The 15,759-nt window shown below is 46.3% G+C and overlaps 1 protein-coding gene across 2 annotated transcripts in view; it reads left to right on the top strand.

Moving 5' to 3' along the window:
- The window catches only part of LOC101612225 (MLX interacting protein), an 83,519-nt gene that overhangs the window by 54,821 nt on the left and 12,939 nt on the right, over positions 1-15,759 (top strand). The window contains exons 2-8 of one of the 2 annotated variants that reach the window (XM_045132312.1): positions 7,262-7,368; positions 8,052-8,137; positions 10,906-10,995; positions 11,380-11,421; positions 11,633-11,804; positions 12,528-12,617; positions 14,642-14,733. In XM_045132312.1, the coding sequence (XP_044988247.1) occupies positions 7,262-7,368; positions 8,052-8,137; positions 10,906-10,995; positions 11,380-11,421; positions 11,633-11,804; positions 12,528-12,617; positions 14,642-14,733 (679 nt within the window). Of the gene's footprint in view, positions 1-7,261; positions 7,369-8,051; positions 8,138-10,905; positions 11,002-11,379; positions 11,422-11,632; positions 11,805-12,527; positions 12,618-14,641; positions 14,734-15,759 lie in introns of both variants that reach the window. The other variant, XM_045132313.1, reaches the window with a different exon arrangement.

Consider the following 15,759-nt stretch of genomic DNA (forward strand, 5'->3'; position numbering starts at 1 on the left):
GCAACTCCAGAGTGGCTGCCAAAAAATCTGTTCATTTGATCCAATTGGCATAATGTCATTGATATAATGGACCAAAGTGACACATTGTGGAAAGGACAGGCAATGAAGATTCCTGTGAACTGAGCTGCGACACAGGGCTAGAGAGCTAATATAACCTTGAGGCAAAACAGTAAAGGTGAACTGCTGACCTTGCCAACTGAAGGCAAATTGCTTCTGGTGGTCCTTACAGACAAGTATGGAGAAGAAAGCATTTGTAAGATCAATAGCTGCATGCCAGGTACCAGTTGTGTTAATCTGCTCAAGTAAAGAAACCACAGCTGAGTCCGTCATGGTGGCACACCCTTTTAATCCCAGCACCCAGGAGGCAGAGGTGGGTGGATTGCTGTGAATTCGAGGCCACCCTGAGACTATCTAGTGAATTCCAGGTCAGCCTGGGCTAGAGAGTGAGACCCTATTTCAAAAAAAAAAAAAAAAAAATGGCGGGGGGGTGCTGGAGAGATGGCTCAGTGGTCAGGATGCTTGCCTTCAAAGCCTAAGGAGTGAGGTTCAATCCCCTAGAACCTACTAAGCCAGATGCACAAGGTGGCACTTACATCTGGAATTCATTTGCAGTGGCTGGAGGTCCTGGCATGCCTATTCTCTCTCTTTCTCTCTCTCTCTCCCTCTTTCTCTGTCAAATAAATAATTAAAAAAAAAAAATCCAGGCGTGGTGGCACACACTTTTAATTCCAGCAGGAGGCAGAGGTAGGAGGATCGCTGAGAGTTTGAGGCCACCCTGAGACTCCATAGTGAATTCCAGGTCAACCTGGGCTAGAGAGAGACCCTACCTTGGGAAAACAAAACAAAACAAACAACAACACATCTGGTACAGCAGCTGTAATTGCAGTCACTACTTGATTAAGTTTCTGATAATCCACTGTCATTTCCAGAAGCCATCTGTCTTCTGTACAGGCCAAATAAAGTTAAAGGGAGATGTTGCGGGGGTGGGGGGAGAACCACCACCCCTGCATCCTTCAAGTCCTTTGTAGTGGCATTAATTTCTGCAATCCCTCTAGGGATGCGATACTGTTTTGGGGTCATTATTTTCCCCTGTGGCGGGAGTTCTAATGGCTTCCATTTGGCCTTTCCAACCATAATAGCCCTCACTCCACAAGGCAGGGAACCAATGTGGGGGTTATGCCAACTTCTAAGTATACCTACCTCAATTATGCATTCTGAGAGTGGGGAAATAACCATAGGATGGGTTCGAGGATCCACTGTCAGCCTAACATTTTTGCCAGAATGCCATTGATCACTTGACCTCCATAAGCATCTAATTGGTATTTGGGTTCTCCTGGAATCAAAGTCAATTCAGAGCCTGTGTCCAGTAGGCTTGGAAAGGTCTAATTATTTCCTTTTCCATTTTGTACAGTTACCCTAGCAAAAGGCCATAGGTCTCTCTGAGGAAGGATAGGAATAAGATTAATATTGAAACTTTTGGGGGCTATAGGGGGGGTCCCTCCTCAAAGGGTCCCAGCTGACTGTTCATTCAAGGGGCTGTGGATCTGTCAACTGGCTTAAGTCTGTAAATTGGTTAAGAGGCCTTGATTCTCTGTTGCTATAATTCAGAGTAGTCTTTTTTGTTCCTTTGCTCTGGAACCTTAATGCTTATACAAATCAAGCAGGAACTTAGCTTTTTATCTGTTTCACTTCTGGGTAACACCATGATTAATTAGCCAGTACCAAAGGTCTATACCATTGTGAGCATGGTCTTCCCTATGCTGTCCCATTACAGAAAACATACTCACTTTACCTTTGGTGATTCAGCGCTGCCACTGGCCCTTGTTAAACCTGTTGCATCTAATCCAGCTAATTAAAATAGAAGAAGGACTAGTTGGAAAAAAGAGGAGGTCCAGTGGAAGGGGGTGAAAGAAGGTAATGGGAGAGGATCATGATCATGATTTGTACATGCTTGAAAATGGTCAATAAGAAAGTTTTTAAAACACTGGATGTTGTGGCTCACACCTATAATCTGAGCATTTGGGAAGGAGGCTGAGGTAGGAGGATCGTTGTGAGATCTTGGCAAGCCTAGGCTACTTAATGGGTCCCAAGTCAACTTGGACTAGAGTCAAATCTTGTCTCAAAAATAAACAACAGCTGAGCCTGTTGTGGTGGCTCATTTCAGTAGGAAATTGCTGAAGAGGTGGAGGCAGGAAGATCAGGAGTTTGAGGCCAGCCTGGGCTACACATTTGCTGGGCGTGGTAGTGCCCGCCTTTAATCCCAGTACTTGGGAGGCAGAGTTGGGAGGATAGCTGAGTTTGAGGTCAGCCTGAGCTAAAGTGAGACCCTACCTTGAAAAACCAGAAAAGGAAACCAGCCAAACAACAGGATCATTATGACATCGAGACCACCTGCTTAGGCCTCCCCCACCCACCTCAAGTCTATTTCTGACTCATCTTGAGGCTGCTGGCAAAGCGCTGGCATAGGGGAAGTGCCATTAAATCCAATTATTAAGCAAATACTAAATATCTGAGGTGGGTGGAGGAGGCCTAAGTGCACAGAAAGCATCCTGGGATTTCAGCTGTGACATAAGCAGGGTTGAGAAGCAAGGGCTGAAGGAGGCTTCCAAGTATTGGGGGAAGCCAAATTTCCTTAGTATTTCTGGTTACACTTTGAAGAAGGCATGTGCTTGGACTGCAGGTGCCCTGCTAGTATTGTGGGAAAGTAGACTTGTATGAAGAGGGCCTATGTGTCTCTGTGTAGGGTGTTTTCTCTGAGCTCATCTTTCTTAGCGTTTGTAGTGCTGGGACTAGAACTCAGGCCTGGTACATACTAGGCAAACAACCTAACACAGAATTTTTTTCCCAGCCTTCTTTGTAACCTTTGACATTGTAGAACTATGAGTGTTGCTTTTTTGGATCTTGACTTGGAACCAAAACAATGACAGAAGGGCTGTCAATCACACATTCTTTCTGCCCAGCAGTTAGGTTTTGGTTTTGTACTCAATCCTTTGTGTTTGTGGAGCGCCACCTGCTGGCCATGGTGATACTACAGCTGATGGAAGTTAGGAAATCTTATATGTTCCTGATAAAGTTTGATTGTACTTGCCATGATAAGGGTAAGAGAAACGCTTCAGCAAGTAAGGGGAAAGAAGCAGGGAATGCCCACATTAAGCCCTTGGCTTGTTTGGCTTGTTGGAGGTTTTTTGGCTTTTTTTCTAACCAAATAAATTTAATTTCACCGTATTTTTCCACTCTCATCATTCTGCCTAACTGAAGATGCTGTTAGACTGGTCCCCTTTTCTTAAATGTTCAGCAGAGGCAAGATTGGCATAGGTCAGCCTGGTGGTTACGCACACAGACCATGGCAGGGCCCTCCATCATAGCTTGTGTGGGTCCTGTGTGGTCATTGCTCAGTCAGATTCTGGTACTGCTGAGTTGTCATGGACTTCTCTATGAGGAAGGAATGACAGTTATAGAAAAGGGGCTGGAGGTCTGGAGGCATGGCTTAGCAGTTAAGTTGTTGGTGTGCAAAGCTAAAGGACCCAGGTTCAATTCCCCAGGACCCACGTTAGCCAGATGCGCAAGGGGGTACATTTGTCTGGAGTTTGTTTGCAGTGGCTGGAGGCCCTGGCACACCCATTCAGTCTTCCCCTCCCCTTCTCTGTTAAATAAATAAATAAATAAAATTTAAATAGAGAAAAGGGGTTAGAGAGATGGCTCAGAGGTTTAGGCGCTTGCTTGCAAGCCTAATGGCCTGAGTTCAATTTCCCATTACTCATGTAAAGCCAGATGCGGTTATAGAAAAGGTGTTTTGTTTGTTCCTTGAGGAATAAAGAGACATATAATTTAATTTGTTTCATAAACTTGTAAGCCCAGCCAAAGCTGAGATTGTTGTAGGACCTTGCACACGAGGAGGAGGAGCTAATAGCCTCTCATACTCTCTGCCTGTAGCCTTGTCTGAGCAGGTCCCATTGTGGCAGTGTAGCACACATGAAAATGAAATCTTCTGTTTAGTGGGGGTCAAAATTTGAGCACATGTTTCAGGAATAACTTGAACCTGATTATCAAGAGGGTAATTAGGGGCTGGAGAGATGGCTTAGCGGTTAAGCGCTTGCCTGTGAAGCCTAAGGACCCCGGTTCAAGGCTTGGCTCCCCAGGACCCACGTTAGCCAGATGCACAAGGGGGCGCACGCGTCTGGAGTTCGTTTGCAGTGACTGTAGGCCCTGGCTCGCCCATTCTCTCTTTCTCTCCCTCTCCCTCTTTCTCTGTCTGTCATTCTCAAATAAATAAATAAAGTAAAAATATTTAAAAAAAAAAAAAGAGGGTAATTAGGGCTGGAGAGATGGCTTAGAGGTTAAGGCACTTGCCTGCCAAGCCAGAAGACCCAGGACCCATGTAAGGCATATGCACAAGATGGCAGGTGTGTCTGGAGTTCCTTTGCAGTGGCTAGAGGCCTTGGCATGCCCATTTTCTCTCTCTCTCTCTCTCTCTCTCTCTCTCTATTTCTCTCAAATAAAAATAAAATATTTTTTAAAAAGAGGGTAATGTTTTTGTTCTTTGATTTGTTTGTTTGTTTATTTTTTGAAATAGAGTTTCATTCAAGCCCAGGCTGACCTGAAATTCATTATGTAGTCTCAGGAGGGTGGCCTCCAACTCAGGATCCTCCTACCTCTACCTCCCAAGTGCTGGGATTAAAGGCATGTGAATCATTTTATATATTTTACTTTAGAGTTTTAAGTGTGTGTGCATGTACATATATACAGTCTCATTCAATCCTTATTAAAATATTCAGAAAGGCGGCATTATTTTGATATTACCCAGCAAACAGCAGTGCTAGAACTGCGAGTTGCCACCAGAGTTCCAGGCTGCACACGTGCCTTGGTGAGGACAGGTGGGTCAGACGTGCCTTTCAAGTGGAAGGTGAAGGAAGCAGTGCGAGGTGGGACTCTCTTGATGCTCCCGATCCTCTGGTCAGAGGGTGTTGCCATCTATGTGTCCCCACAAGAGGATGTGCTGTGACATTTGCTCTAGGGAGTGAGTCCACCATCAATGAGAGCCTGGGCGCTAATGGCTTGGGCGGAGGGAGGTATACCCGGGGATTTTGCTTCACAAACCAGGTTTATTCATTTATTTCACACATGTGTGATGTACCATGATCTCCTGAAGCTGTGAATCAGTACCAGACACTTGTGCCGCTTTTTGTGTGTGCCACTTTTGCATTTGGCTTTAGGTGGATGGTCAGGGAATTGAACCTAGGCCAGCAGGCTTTGCAAGCAAATGCCTTTAACCGCTGAGCCAACCAAGTTTTAATGTTCTTGTTTTGCTTGGGTACCTCCTTGACTTGCTGTGACTGGGCACATCTCTGCTACTTGTAGCCTTTCTGACTGGGTTAGAAGGGGCAGAGCTATAACCTATGATAACATGGGTGCTACTAGGTCCCTTTGATGTAGACTAAAAATCATATTTACCACCACAAACCATCAGGAAAAAAAAAAAAAAGCTGCTCAGAGGTAGCTACTGACATAGCATTTGGAAAACAGCCATCCAAGAGGGCTTCCCTGCCACCCTGGTTTGTAAGTTGTTCTTAACTTATTCCAAGAGCATTAAGTGTGCCCCTTCTAGGTGGCAAAGACCTACAAGCCTACCTTAAAGAACTGTAGTCAGGGCTGGAGAGATGGCTTAGCGGTTAAGTGCTTGCTCATGAAGTCTAAGGACCCCAGTTCGAGGCTCGATTCCCCAGGATCCACGTTAGCCAGATGCACAAGGGGACGCATATGTCTGGAATTCATTTGCAGTGGCTGGAAGCCCTGGTGCGCCCATTCTCTCCCTTTCTCTCTCTCTCTCTCTCTCTGTCACACTCAAATAAATAAATAAAAATGAAACAAAAATTAAAAAAAAAAAAGAACTGTAGTCACACCAGGGTGTGGTGGTATGTACAGGAATTGCTAGGGAATGGTTTGTGTTTTCTGTTGGTGGTGGTATTTTTTTGTTGTTCAGGTTTTTTTTTTTTTCCTTTTTTTTTTTGGTTTTTCTCACTCTAGCCCAGGCTGACCTGGAATTCACTGTGTAGTCTCAGGGTGGCCTTGAACTCATGGTGATCCTCCTACTTCTGCCTCACGAATGCTGGGATTAAAGGCATGCACTACCACGCCCGGCTGTTGTTTTTTTTTTTTTAGAAGTTGGGTCTCACTCTAGCTCAGGCTGACCTGGAATTCACTACATAGTCTCAGGGTGGCCTTGAACTCATGGTTATCCTCCTACCTCTGCCTCCTGAGTGCTAGGATTAAAGGCATGCGCCACCTCACCTGGTGATATCAGGTATTTTCATTGATCACTCTATTTACTGAGGCAGGGTTTATCATTTGAACCAAGGGCCTAAGGATTCTACCAGTCTAGCTAGCTAGTTTGTTCCTAGAATCTCCTTTATTTACCTCCTGAGCCCTGAATTACAGGCTGGTTGCCTCATCTACCTGGCATTGATGTGGGTACTGGGGATCTGAACTTCACACACAGCAAACTCATTACCCACTGAACCATCTCCTTAACTCCCTATATTTTTTACATTTGTGGAAATTTTTTTTTTAAATATTTTTTTGGTCATTTTTTATTTATTTATTTGAGAGCGACAGACAGAGAGAAAGACAGAGGAAGAGGGAGAGAATGGGCGCGCCAGGGCTTCCAGCCCCTGCAAACGAACTCCAGACACGTGCGCCCCCTTGTGCATCTGGCTAACGTGGGACCTGGGGAACCGAGCCTCGAACCGGGGTCCTTAGGCTTCACAGGCAAGCGCTTAACCGCTAAGCCATCTCTCCAGCCCATTTGTGGAAATTTTTAATAGGCAGAAGGAACACAGCAAATGCCATGTAGTGTCTGTCACCCTCTGCAGTATGTCCTCTAAGTTCCAACATCACCATGCTCCATTCCCTCTCTATATACTTTGAAGAAATCTCAACACGGGGCTGGGCATGGTGGCGCACGCCTTTAACCCCAGCACTCAGGAGGCAGAGGTAGGAAAATCGCTATGAATTCAAGGCCGCCCTGAGATGACATCGTGAATTCCAGGTCAGCCTGAGCTAGAGTGAGATGCTACCTTGAAAAACCAAAAAGAAAGAAAGAAAAGAAAAGAGAGAGAGAAGAGAAAAGAAAAGTCAACATGGCTGTTCTGTCACGCCTAGCCTGTGGCTGGTAATGGATCAGCCAAGCGTCTGGGGGCTTGGAATGATTGGGCCACACAAATGAAATGTTTCCTGAGTCACACCTCTTGGTCTTGCCTTTCAGCGGGAAGTTAGTGTCTCCAAAGTGGAAGAATTTCAAAGGCCTGAAGCTCCAGTGGAGGGACAAAATCCGGCTCAACAATGCTATCTGGCGGGCATGGTACATGCAGTGTAAGTGTTGCTAGCCTGGTAGTGAGGACTTCAGGGACACCCCACACAGGCCAGTTCTGTGATGTCAAAGCTATGCATCTTGGAGACAGAACCCCTTGGGTCTACAGCCTATTCTAGTGGAAGTCTTTCTTGAGTAATCTATGGGATGGGAAACGAAGTTACATCCCAGGGATCGACACACTTAACCAGCCATTACCAGTTAGCCAACAGAGCCAGTCTTGAGGGACAGACATGTGAAGCCCTGCTTACAGTGTAGTATGCATGCTGGGTGCCTGGGCCCAAAGGAGGAGTAAAGGAATCCTCAGGGGAGCCTGGAGAGTGTAGCCACGAGGTGACATTTAAGAATGAGAGCAGTCCATTTCTAGCAGGTTTAAGAAGACAATAGATGCCTTCATGCATATCCTCTGGACCCCAGCCAGTTTAAATGTGTGAGGACCCAGACTTGGGAGTAGATGGGCCTAGGCCTGCTCATAGGGTACCTTCGTCTTGATGGTGGCTTTGCTTCCTTGTTAATGCATTGTTGGCAGTCTTTACTTGGGCCTGCAATCCCAGAAACCTCCGCTTTCCCAGGGGTAAGTGGAGAAGGGAAGAACACTCTGTGAGGTCGTACCTCAAGGGGAGGGTGTGGCCTGTGGTCTTGGTGGTCTTGGTGCAGTGATGATGTTTCACCTCTCTCAACCCAGATTTGGAGAAGCGCAAGAATCCTGTGTGCCACTTTGTGACTCCTCTTGATGGCTCTGTTGATGTAGACGAGCATCGTAGGCCAGAGGTACTTGAGTAGGAGTGATTGATCACGTGGAGGGTGAGGGGTGGAGAGTGTGTTGGGAAAGGGAAACCACCCTCACTTCCCAAGGAACAACTTGCTGTGAGCTAAGTTCTTGAGGGGAGACAGCAGAGAAGAGGGAAGCCAGCGCATTGCTGCCAGTTGGCATGATTTAAAGGAGGTGGCCTCCAACACCCCCAGCATCTTGAGCTTCTGTCTTCACACAGCTGGACCTCGTGGGAAATCATCCTCTGCTTTCACTTAAACTTGGTGTTTCTTCTGGGAATCATCAGGGCGAAAGGCTGCCTCCTTATAAAGCGTTAATGCGTAGCAGTTGAAGAGGGCTGGGATTGTGGCGTGGTGGAGGAGCACTTGTCTACCATGAGCAGGCCCTAGATTCAATCCCCAGACCAAGAAAGCACAGAGAACTTGAACTTTTTTTTAGGGTAATAGGGAAATTGTGTGATATTTGTGTGAGTGTTCATATGTGTGTGGGTACAAGTATGTGTGCAGGTATGCATGCTCAGGTGTGTCTATACATGTCAGAGGTGCACATTAGGTAATTTTCTCAATCACTCTTTTGCCTTATTTACTTACTTTAACAATCCTTTTAGCTGGGTGTGGTGCACATGCCTTTAAGCACAGCACTCAGGAGGCAGAGGTAGGAGGATCACCGTGAGTTCAAGGCCACCCTGAGTGTACATAGTTAATTCCAGGTCAGCCAGGGCCAGAGTGAGACCCTACCTCGAAACTGTCCCCCCCAAAAAAAACCTTTTTAGGTAGGCATGGTGGCATACCCCTTTAATTCCAGCACTCAGGAGGCAGAGGTAGGTGGATCACTGTGAGTTTGAGGCCACCCTGGGACTACATAGTGAATTCCAGGTCAGCCTGGGCTAGAGAGTGAGACCCTACCTTGAAAGAAAAAAAAAAAAAAAACTTAAGAGAGATGGCTTGGTGGTTAAAGGTGCTTGTTTACAAAGCCTGACAGCCTGGGTTCAATTCCCTAGTACCTACATAAAGCCAGATGCACAATATGAAAAAAAAAAAAAAAAACCAACCTTAAAAATATTTTTATTTACTAGAGAAGAGACTGGGAGGGAGGAAGGGAGAGGGAAAGGAAATGGGTGGAATTCAGGACCTCTTGTCACTGTAAACGAACTTGAGGCATATGTCATGCCCAGCTCCACCTAATTTTTAAAAATATTTGAGAGAAAGAATATAAATGTGCCAGGGCCTCTTGCCACTGCAGACACATGCACCACTTTGTGTTTCTGGCTTTATGTGGATACTGTAGAATTGAACCCTGGGTCATTAGGCATTGCAAGCAAGTGCCTTCATTGCTGAGCCATCTCTCCATCCCTTTTTAAACTTTTCTTTTGTTGTTGTTCTTCAAGGTAGGGTCTCACTCCAGCCCAGGCTGACCTGGTACTCCCTCTATATTCCTAGGCTGTCCTCAAACTCACAGTAATTCTCCTACCTTTGCCTCCTGAGTGCTGGAATTAAAGGTGTGCACCTCCACTCCTGGCTGAGAATCTTTGTAAGCTTGAGTTTTCTGTGTACACTGTTTTAACTTTGAGCATGTCTTACTATTAAGATGGAGGGAAAAAAATTATAGTAACTTAATGAAACAGCTTTCAACTTTTGGTAAAACTGGCACTGGAAAAAGTGGTATTTCTTTTTTATTTTGTCCAGCGCCAACTTTTGTGGGTTTTTAGCTCTGTTTTTTGAAATAGGGTCTTTTTAAACTTTTTAAAAAACTTTTAAAAATATTTTTATTTTTATTTATTTATTTGGGAGAGAGAGGTACAGAAATAAGCAGGTAGAGAGAGAGAGAAAGAGAATGGGCATGCCAGGTCCTCCAGCCACTGCAAATGAACTCCAGATGTGTGTGCCCCCTTGTGCATCTGGCTAACGTGGCTCCTGGGGAGTCAAACATGGGTCCTTTGGCTTTGCAGGCAAGTGCCCTAACTGCTACACCATCTCTCCAGCCCCTGGGATGGGGTCTTTTACTGTGTAGCCCAGTCTGGCCTAGAGCTCACTATGTAGAGCAGTCTAGCCCCAAACTTGTTGTCACCCTCCTACTTCTCTTCCTTGAGCGCTGGGATTACACTCAGACAGACATGACTATACCTAGTAATTAAAAAAATAAACAGCCACGTATGGTGGCACATTTAATCCCAGCAGAGGTAGGAGGATCACTGTGAGTTTGAGGGCAGCCTGGGACTACAGAGTGAATTCTAGGTCAGCCTGGGCTAGAGTGAGACCCTATTTTGAAAACACACACACACACACACACACACACACACACACACACACACACAGATATTTCACTTTCAGAAACACAATGACGGTGACATGAGACTTAAGGTGGACTGTCAGGCAGGGTGGGTTTTATGTCATGAGTCTCCAAGGCTACTGGAAAGGCACTGATCTTAAAAACATAAAGGAAGGATGAATTCGGTGTTCATTTTTACTTTTGAGAGTGTGGCAGATGCTACTGGAAAAGGACATTTCTGAGCTTCCCATGATTTTCCTTGGCATCCTCATAGCAATCCTCCTACTATTGCCTCCCTGTTGGGATTAAAGGCATGCCCCATCACACCAGGCATGAATTGAATTGAGGGTTTTTTCTTTTTTACCTCAAACTCATGGCGATCCTCCTATCTCTGCCTCCTGAGTGCTGGGATTAAAGGCGTGTGCCACCACGCCCGGCTGTGAATTGAGTTTTGTTGATCATCCAAGGACTGCTTTTCATTCTTGTCTCTCGGTTATAGGCCATCACCACGGAGGGCAAGTACTGGAAAAGTCGCATTGAAATTGTGATCCGGGAGTATCACAAGTGGAGAACCTACTTCAAGAAAAGGGTATCGGTGCGGGCTCCCAAAAGAACGTGTTCTGGAAGCTCCTGTAGAGGAGGGAAGGGCCCGAAGCTTTATTCAGAATGTGGCCTGAGGTCTTGGGTTCCACAGCTGCCCTACTAGGAATGGAGAGCAAAAGCCAGGCTCAGCATTTTATCACCTAGCAGTATCCTGGTTTTTCAGCTGTGTCTAAGGCTGTTTCCTCCTTTATGCCCACACCCTGGGCATAGTGGAGAGCATGATCCTCACTGTTCACCTGCTTCCTAGAGGAAGGTGTGGGTGTTCCAGAGTTCACTCACATGTAGGGAGGTGAAGCTAGGGCCTTATTCCCTGCCCCACCCCCACCCCCCATCCTTAGTGACTGCCTCATTCTTCTCACTTTATCCACAGCTACAACAGCACAAGGATGAGGACCTTTCCAGCTTGGCCCAGGTGAGTGAGCGTGAAAGGCCCACCTTGACAAGACACAGCAGTGCAGATACCCCAGCAAGTCCTACAGTGGAGGGCCAAATACCAGACCAGCTTCTTCTCACATGGAGGGCCTGCGAGTGGTCAAGGAAGCAGCCACCCCGCTAGGGAAGCTGAAGGAAGGGATTGCCTCCGCCCTCACTGCTGCTCACTTCTTCTCCTCTGTTGCTGGCAGGATGATGACATGCTGTACTGGCACAGACATGGGGACGGGTGGAAGACGCCAGTCCCCATGGAGGAGGACCCACTGCTGGACACAGACATGCTTATGTCAGAATTCAGTGACACACTCTTTTCCACACTTTCTTCACACCAGCCAGTGGCCTGGCCCAACCCACGGGAAATAGGTACGTGTGGCCTCTGTTCTTGTATAACTGACTTCCTTCATCGTAAGGCCAGGCTTCACTTTAGGGCACCTCTGAACTGCTTTTGGTCACTCATCTAGACTAGGCCGGAGGTGAGGAGAAGGACTGGCCAGCCTCATTATCTAAAGACTGCGTGCATTTCGTGGCTCAGGACTAGAAGTGGCATCTCACTGGGATGACTGTTACTTTCTGGGTCCCACTGTGAGAAGATAGCAGTAGGGCTCTGGCATGAAGTCCTTTCATATTGCTGATACTCTCTTCAGTGTGGGCTGTGTGCCAATGCCTAGGGCTACGCTGCGGCCCTAGTCTCTGGAGCACTCCTGGGCACTACCTGCCTCCTGCAGGCCTTCAGTGTTCTGGCTCCTCAGGGAAGGGCCCGTGGATGAAGATGAGAGCCGGGGCAGGTGGGGGGATGTGAGTATGGATGGGTAGGGGTGTAGGGTGAGGGGTAGTGGAGGGTTAGTCTGATTAGCTGTTCACAGCTTCACTTATCTGTCTTGTAAAGACCTTCCTTCTTTCCTCCTTTCTGAGTGTAAAGACTGGCCACAAACCCCCAAGAATATAGAAATCCCAGCCATTGCCTCTAGTTTTTGGAGGAACATAGAATGAACAACGCTAGGAAGATCTGTTCTAGAGCTTTTTATGTTCTTGCAACCTTGTTTGAGGAGATGAAAGCATTTCCCCTGTCCCTTCTAATTCTTACAGCACATCTGGGAAATGCAGACATGATCCAGCCAGGACTGATTCCTTTGCAACCCAATTTGGACTTCATGGACACCTTTGAACCTTTCCAGGGTGAGGATGGGCAGAGTGAGCATAGTGCTCAGATCAATCTCCTTTGTCTAGCCCTACATTAGACAGGCATTGAACTTTGTAGTTTAGTTAGGTTGAGCTTGGGCTTGGACATGGAGAAGGGCTTAGGTTTTTTTTTGTTGTTGTTTGTTTTTTTAGGTAGGGTCTTGCTTTAGCCCAGACTGACCTGGTATTCACTCTGTAGTCTCACACTAGCCTCAAACTCACAGTGATCCTCCTGCCTTTGTCTCCCAAATGTTGGGATTAAAGGCTTGTGCCACCATGCCCAGCAGACTTTTTTCTCCTAAGTTAAACAAGATTTATTTTAGGAAAGAAAGTAAAGTAGAAAGCTCCCAAGTTGGGAGGGATCCTGAGCAGCAAATCCCTGGGTTTTGAATGTTTTCTAAAATTTATTTTGCACGTGCATGTGTGCATGCATGCATGCGCGCGTGTTTTCTCCTGTGCGTATATGGATGTGTCTAAGTCTCTTGCCATTGCTAATGAATGCCCATCCATCTACATGGGTGGGTGAGTTGAAACCTTAGGCTGGCAGGCTTTGTAAGCATGTGCCTTTCATCACCAAGCCATCTTCCCAGCCTTAGCATAGAATTTGTTTTAAAAGATTTTATTATTCTTTATTTACTTATTTGAGAGAGAGAGAATGGGCATGTCAGGGCCTCTAGCCAAACGAACTCCAGATGCATGCACTACCTTGTGCCTCTGGCTTATGTGGGTCCTAGGAAATCAAACCAGCATCCTTTAGCTTTGCAGGCAAGTACCTTAACTGCTAAGCCTTATCTCCATCCCTGGCTTGGAATTTTTTAAGGACAAAAGTTTTGTTTTTTAATTGTTTTTTTTTTTTTTTTTCGAAGTAGGGTCACTCTAGCTCAGGCTGACCTGGAATTCACTGTGGAGTCTCAGGGTGGCCTCAAACTCACGGCGATCCTCCTACCTCTGCCTCCCGAATGCTGGGATTAAAGGTGCGCACCACCATGCCCGGCTTGCTCTTAATTTTTAAAAAAATGTTTTATTTATTTGCAAGCAGAGAAAGGAGAGAGAGAGAGAATATGAGCATATCAGGGCCTCTGGCCACTGAGAATGAACTTCAGCTGCATGTGCCACTTTGTGTATCTGGCTTTATGTGGGTACTGAGGAATCAAACCCAAGGCACCAGGCTCTGTAGGCAAGCGCCTCAACCACTGAGTCATATCTCCAGCCCTGAAGACAAAACTGTAAAAAAAAAAAAAAAAGTGTGTGTGTGTGTATGTGCATGTATGCATGCACCAGGATCTCTTGCCACTGCAAAGGAATTCCAGATGTACGTGCCACTCTGCACCCCTCTTTATGTGGGTGCTGGGGTTTAAACCTGTGCTAAAGCCAGGCAATGTGGCACATGTCTCTAATCCCAGCACTCAGGAGGCAGAGATAGGAGGGTTGCCATGAGTTTGAGGCCAACCTGGGACTACAGAGTGAGTTCCATGTCAGTCTAGGCTAGAACAAGACCCTATCTTGAAAAAAATAAAACCTGTGTTGGCAGACTTTGCAAGCAAATGCCTTTAACTACTGAACCATCTCATTAGAACTCATCCCCCTTGTATTTATTTTTTATTATTATTTTATTTATTTTTTATTTTGTAGTAACTGCAAGGCCTAGGAAATTTTTTTGAACATTGTCTGTTAGGAAGTTGGCATTCCTGGAACGCTTTCTTCCTGCTGGAGCCTGACTTGGCCCTGACTGTGAGCAGTTCCCTGTCTAGACAGCAGAGGGCAGTGTGACACAGCTGTCTCCCAGAAAGTCAGCTCCTTGTGCCCTGCCATTGTCAGAGCCCTGCAACATCTGTCAGCATTTCAGAGCCAGCATGTGTGGTCCTAACCAACCCCTCTTTTAACAGACAAAGCTGTTTTGGAATGGGGGTGCCCTCTGATCATGGCATTCCTTGGGTAGGCTGGGCCCTTGTTTATTTCTACCATAATTCCAGGAAATGGTGAATTTATGGAATTCAAAAGACACTCATGTTCTTTTTCAGATCTCTTCTCTTCCAGCCGATCCATTTTTGGTTCCATGCCACCTGCACCTGCCTCTGCACCTACCCAAGATACCAACAGTCCATCTGCTCAGGTAGAGGAAATTGGGGTAGTGGCAGGTATCCTTCAGCCCCCGAGAAATGAAAGACTGCATCAGTAAAATTGTCTTCTTATCGGAGGCTGCATGTGACTTGTGTGCAGCCAGCTCTTTTCTTACCAATTAAAACAGGATTAGAGAAGAAAAATATAGATCACTATTAAAAGTAAGTTTTAAGAGGGCCAGGCATGGTGGTGGACCCCTTTAATCCCAGAGGCAGAGGTAGGAGGATTGCAGTGAGTTCAAGGCCACCCTGAGACTACATAATGAATTCCAGGTCAGCCTGGGCTAGAGTGAGACCCTACCTTGAAAAAAACCTAAAAAATAAAAATAAGTTCTAAGATGGCCAGGTGTGGTGGCACACACCTTTAATTCCAGCACTTGGGAGGCAGAGATAGGAGGATCATCATGAGTTCAAAACAACCTTGAGACTACAGAGTGAATTACAGGTCAGCCTGAACTAAAGTGAGACCTGCCTCTAAAAACAAACAAACAAACAAACAAACAGTAAGTTCTGTAGGTTACTCTGACATTTTACTTGCAGTATTGCAGATGCTAGGGCTAACAGCTAAGTGAGGTACCATTCTGTGCCCTGGGGAAGCTCTCAGGCTGGTGCCATATCCAGTTAGCCTCAGTAACCTGGCACCATCTCCACCTGCCTCAGGGAAGAATTACTTGTGTAGAGACTGACATCTACACTCTTGATTCCTCTTAGCTTTCCCTTAGGAAGAGCTGTCTTGACAAGAAGGTGATACCTGAAGCTGTGCTTGGGGAGCCCCTGAGCAGCTGCAGTACAGGCTGCCTCTGCTCTGTAACAGAAGATGGCAGAGGCCGTGAAGACACCCCTACTGGACTCTAGAAACCAGATATTCCCAGGCTGTGTCCAACTTTGTGGAGACTACTGCTTTGTCAGAGCTCATTGTTATCCTTCAGTTCCTAATGGAAATAAGACTCAGGGAACACATAGCCATTTCCTACCTCCTCAGTGATAGCCCTGTTCCTTAATCCCTCAACCCCAACATC

Source organism: Jaculus jaculus, chromosome 13 (assembly GCF_020740685.1).
Source record: "Jaculus jaculus isolate mJacJac1 chromosome 13, mJacJac1.mat.Y.cur, whole genome shotgun sequence".
Lineage (NCBI taxonomy): Eukaryota > Metazoa > Chordata > Mammalia > Rodentia > Dipodidae > Jaculus > Jaculus jaculus.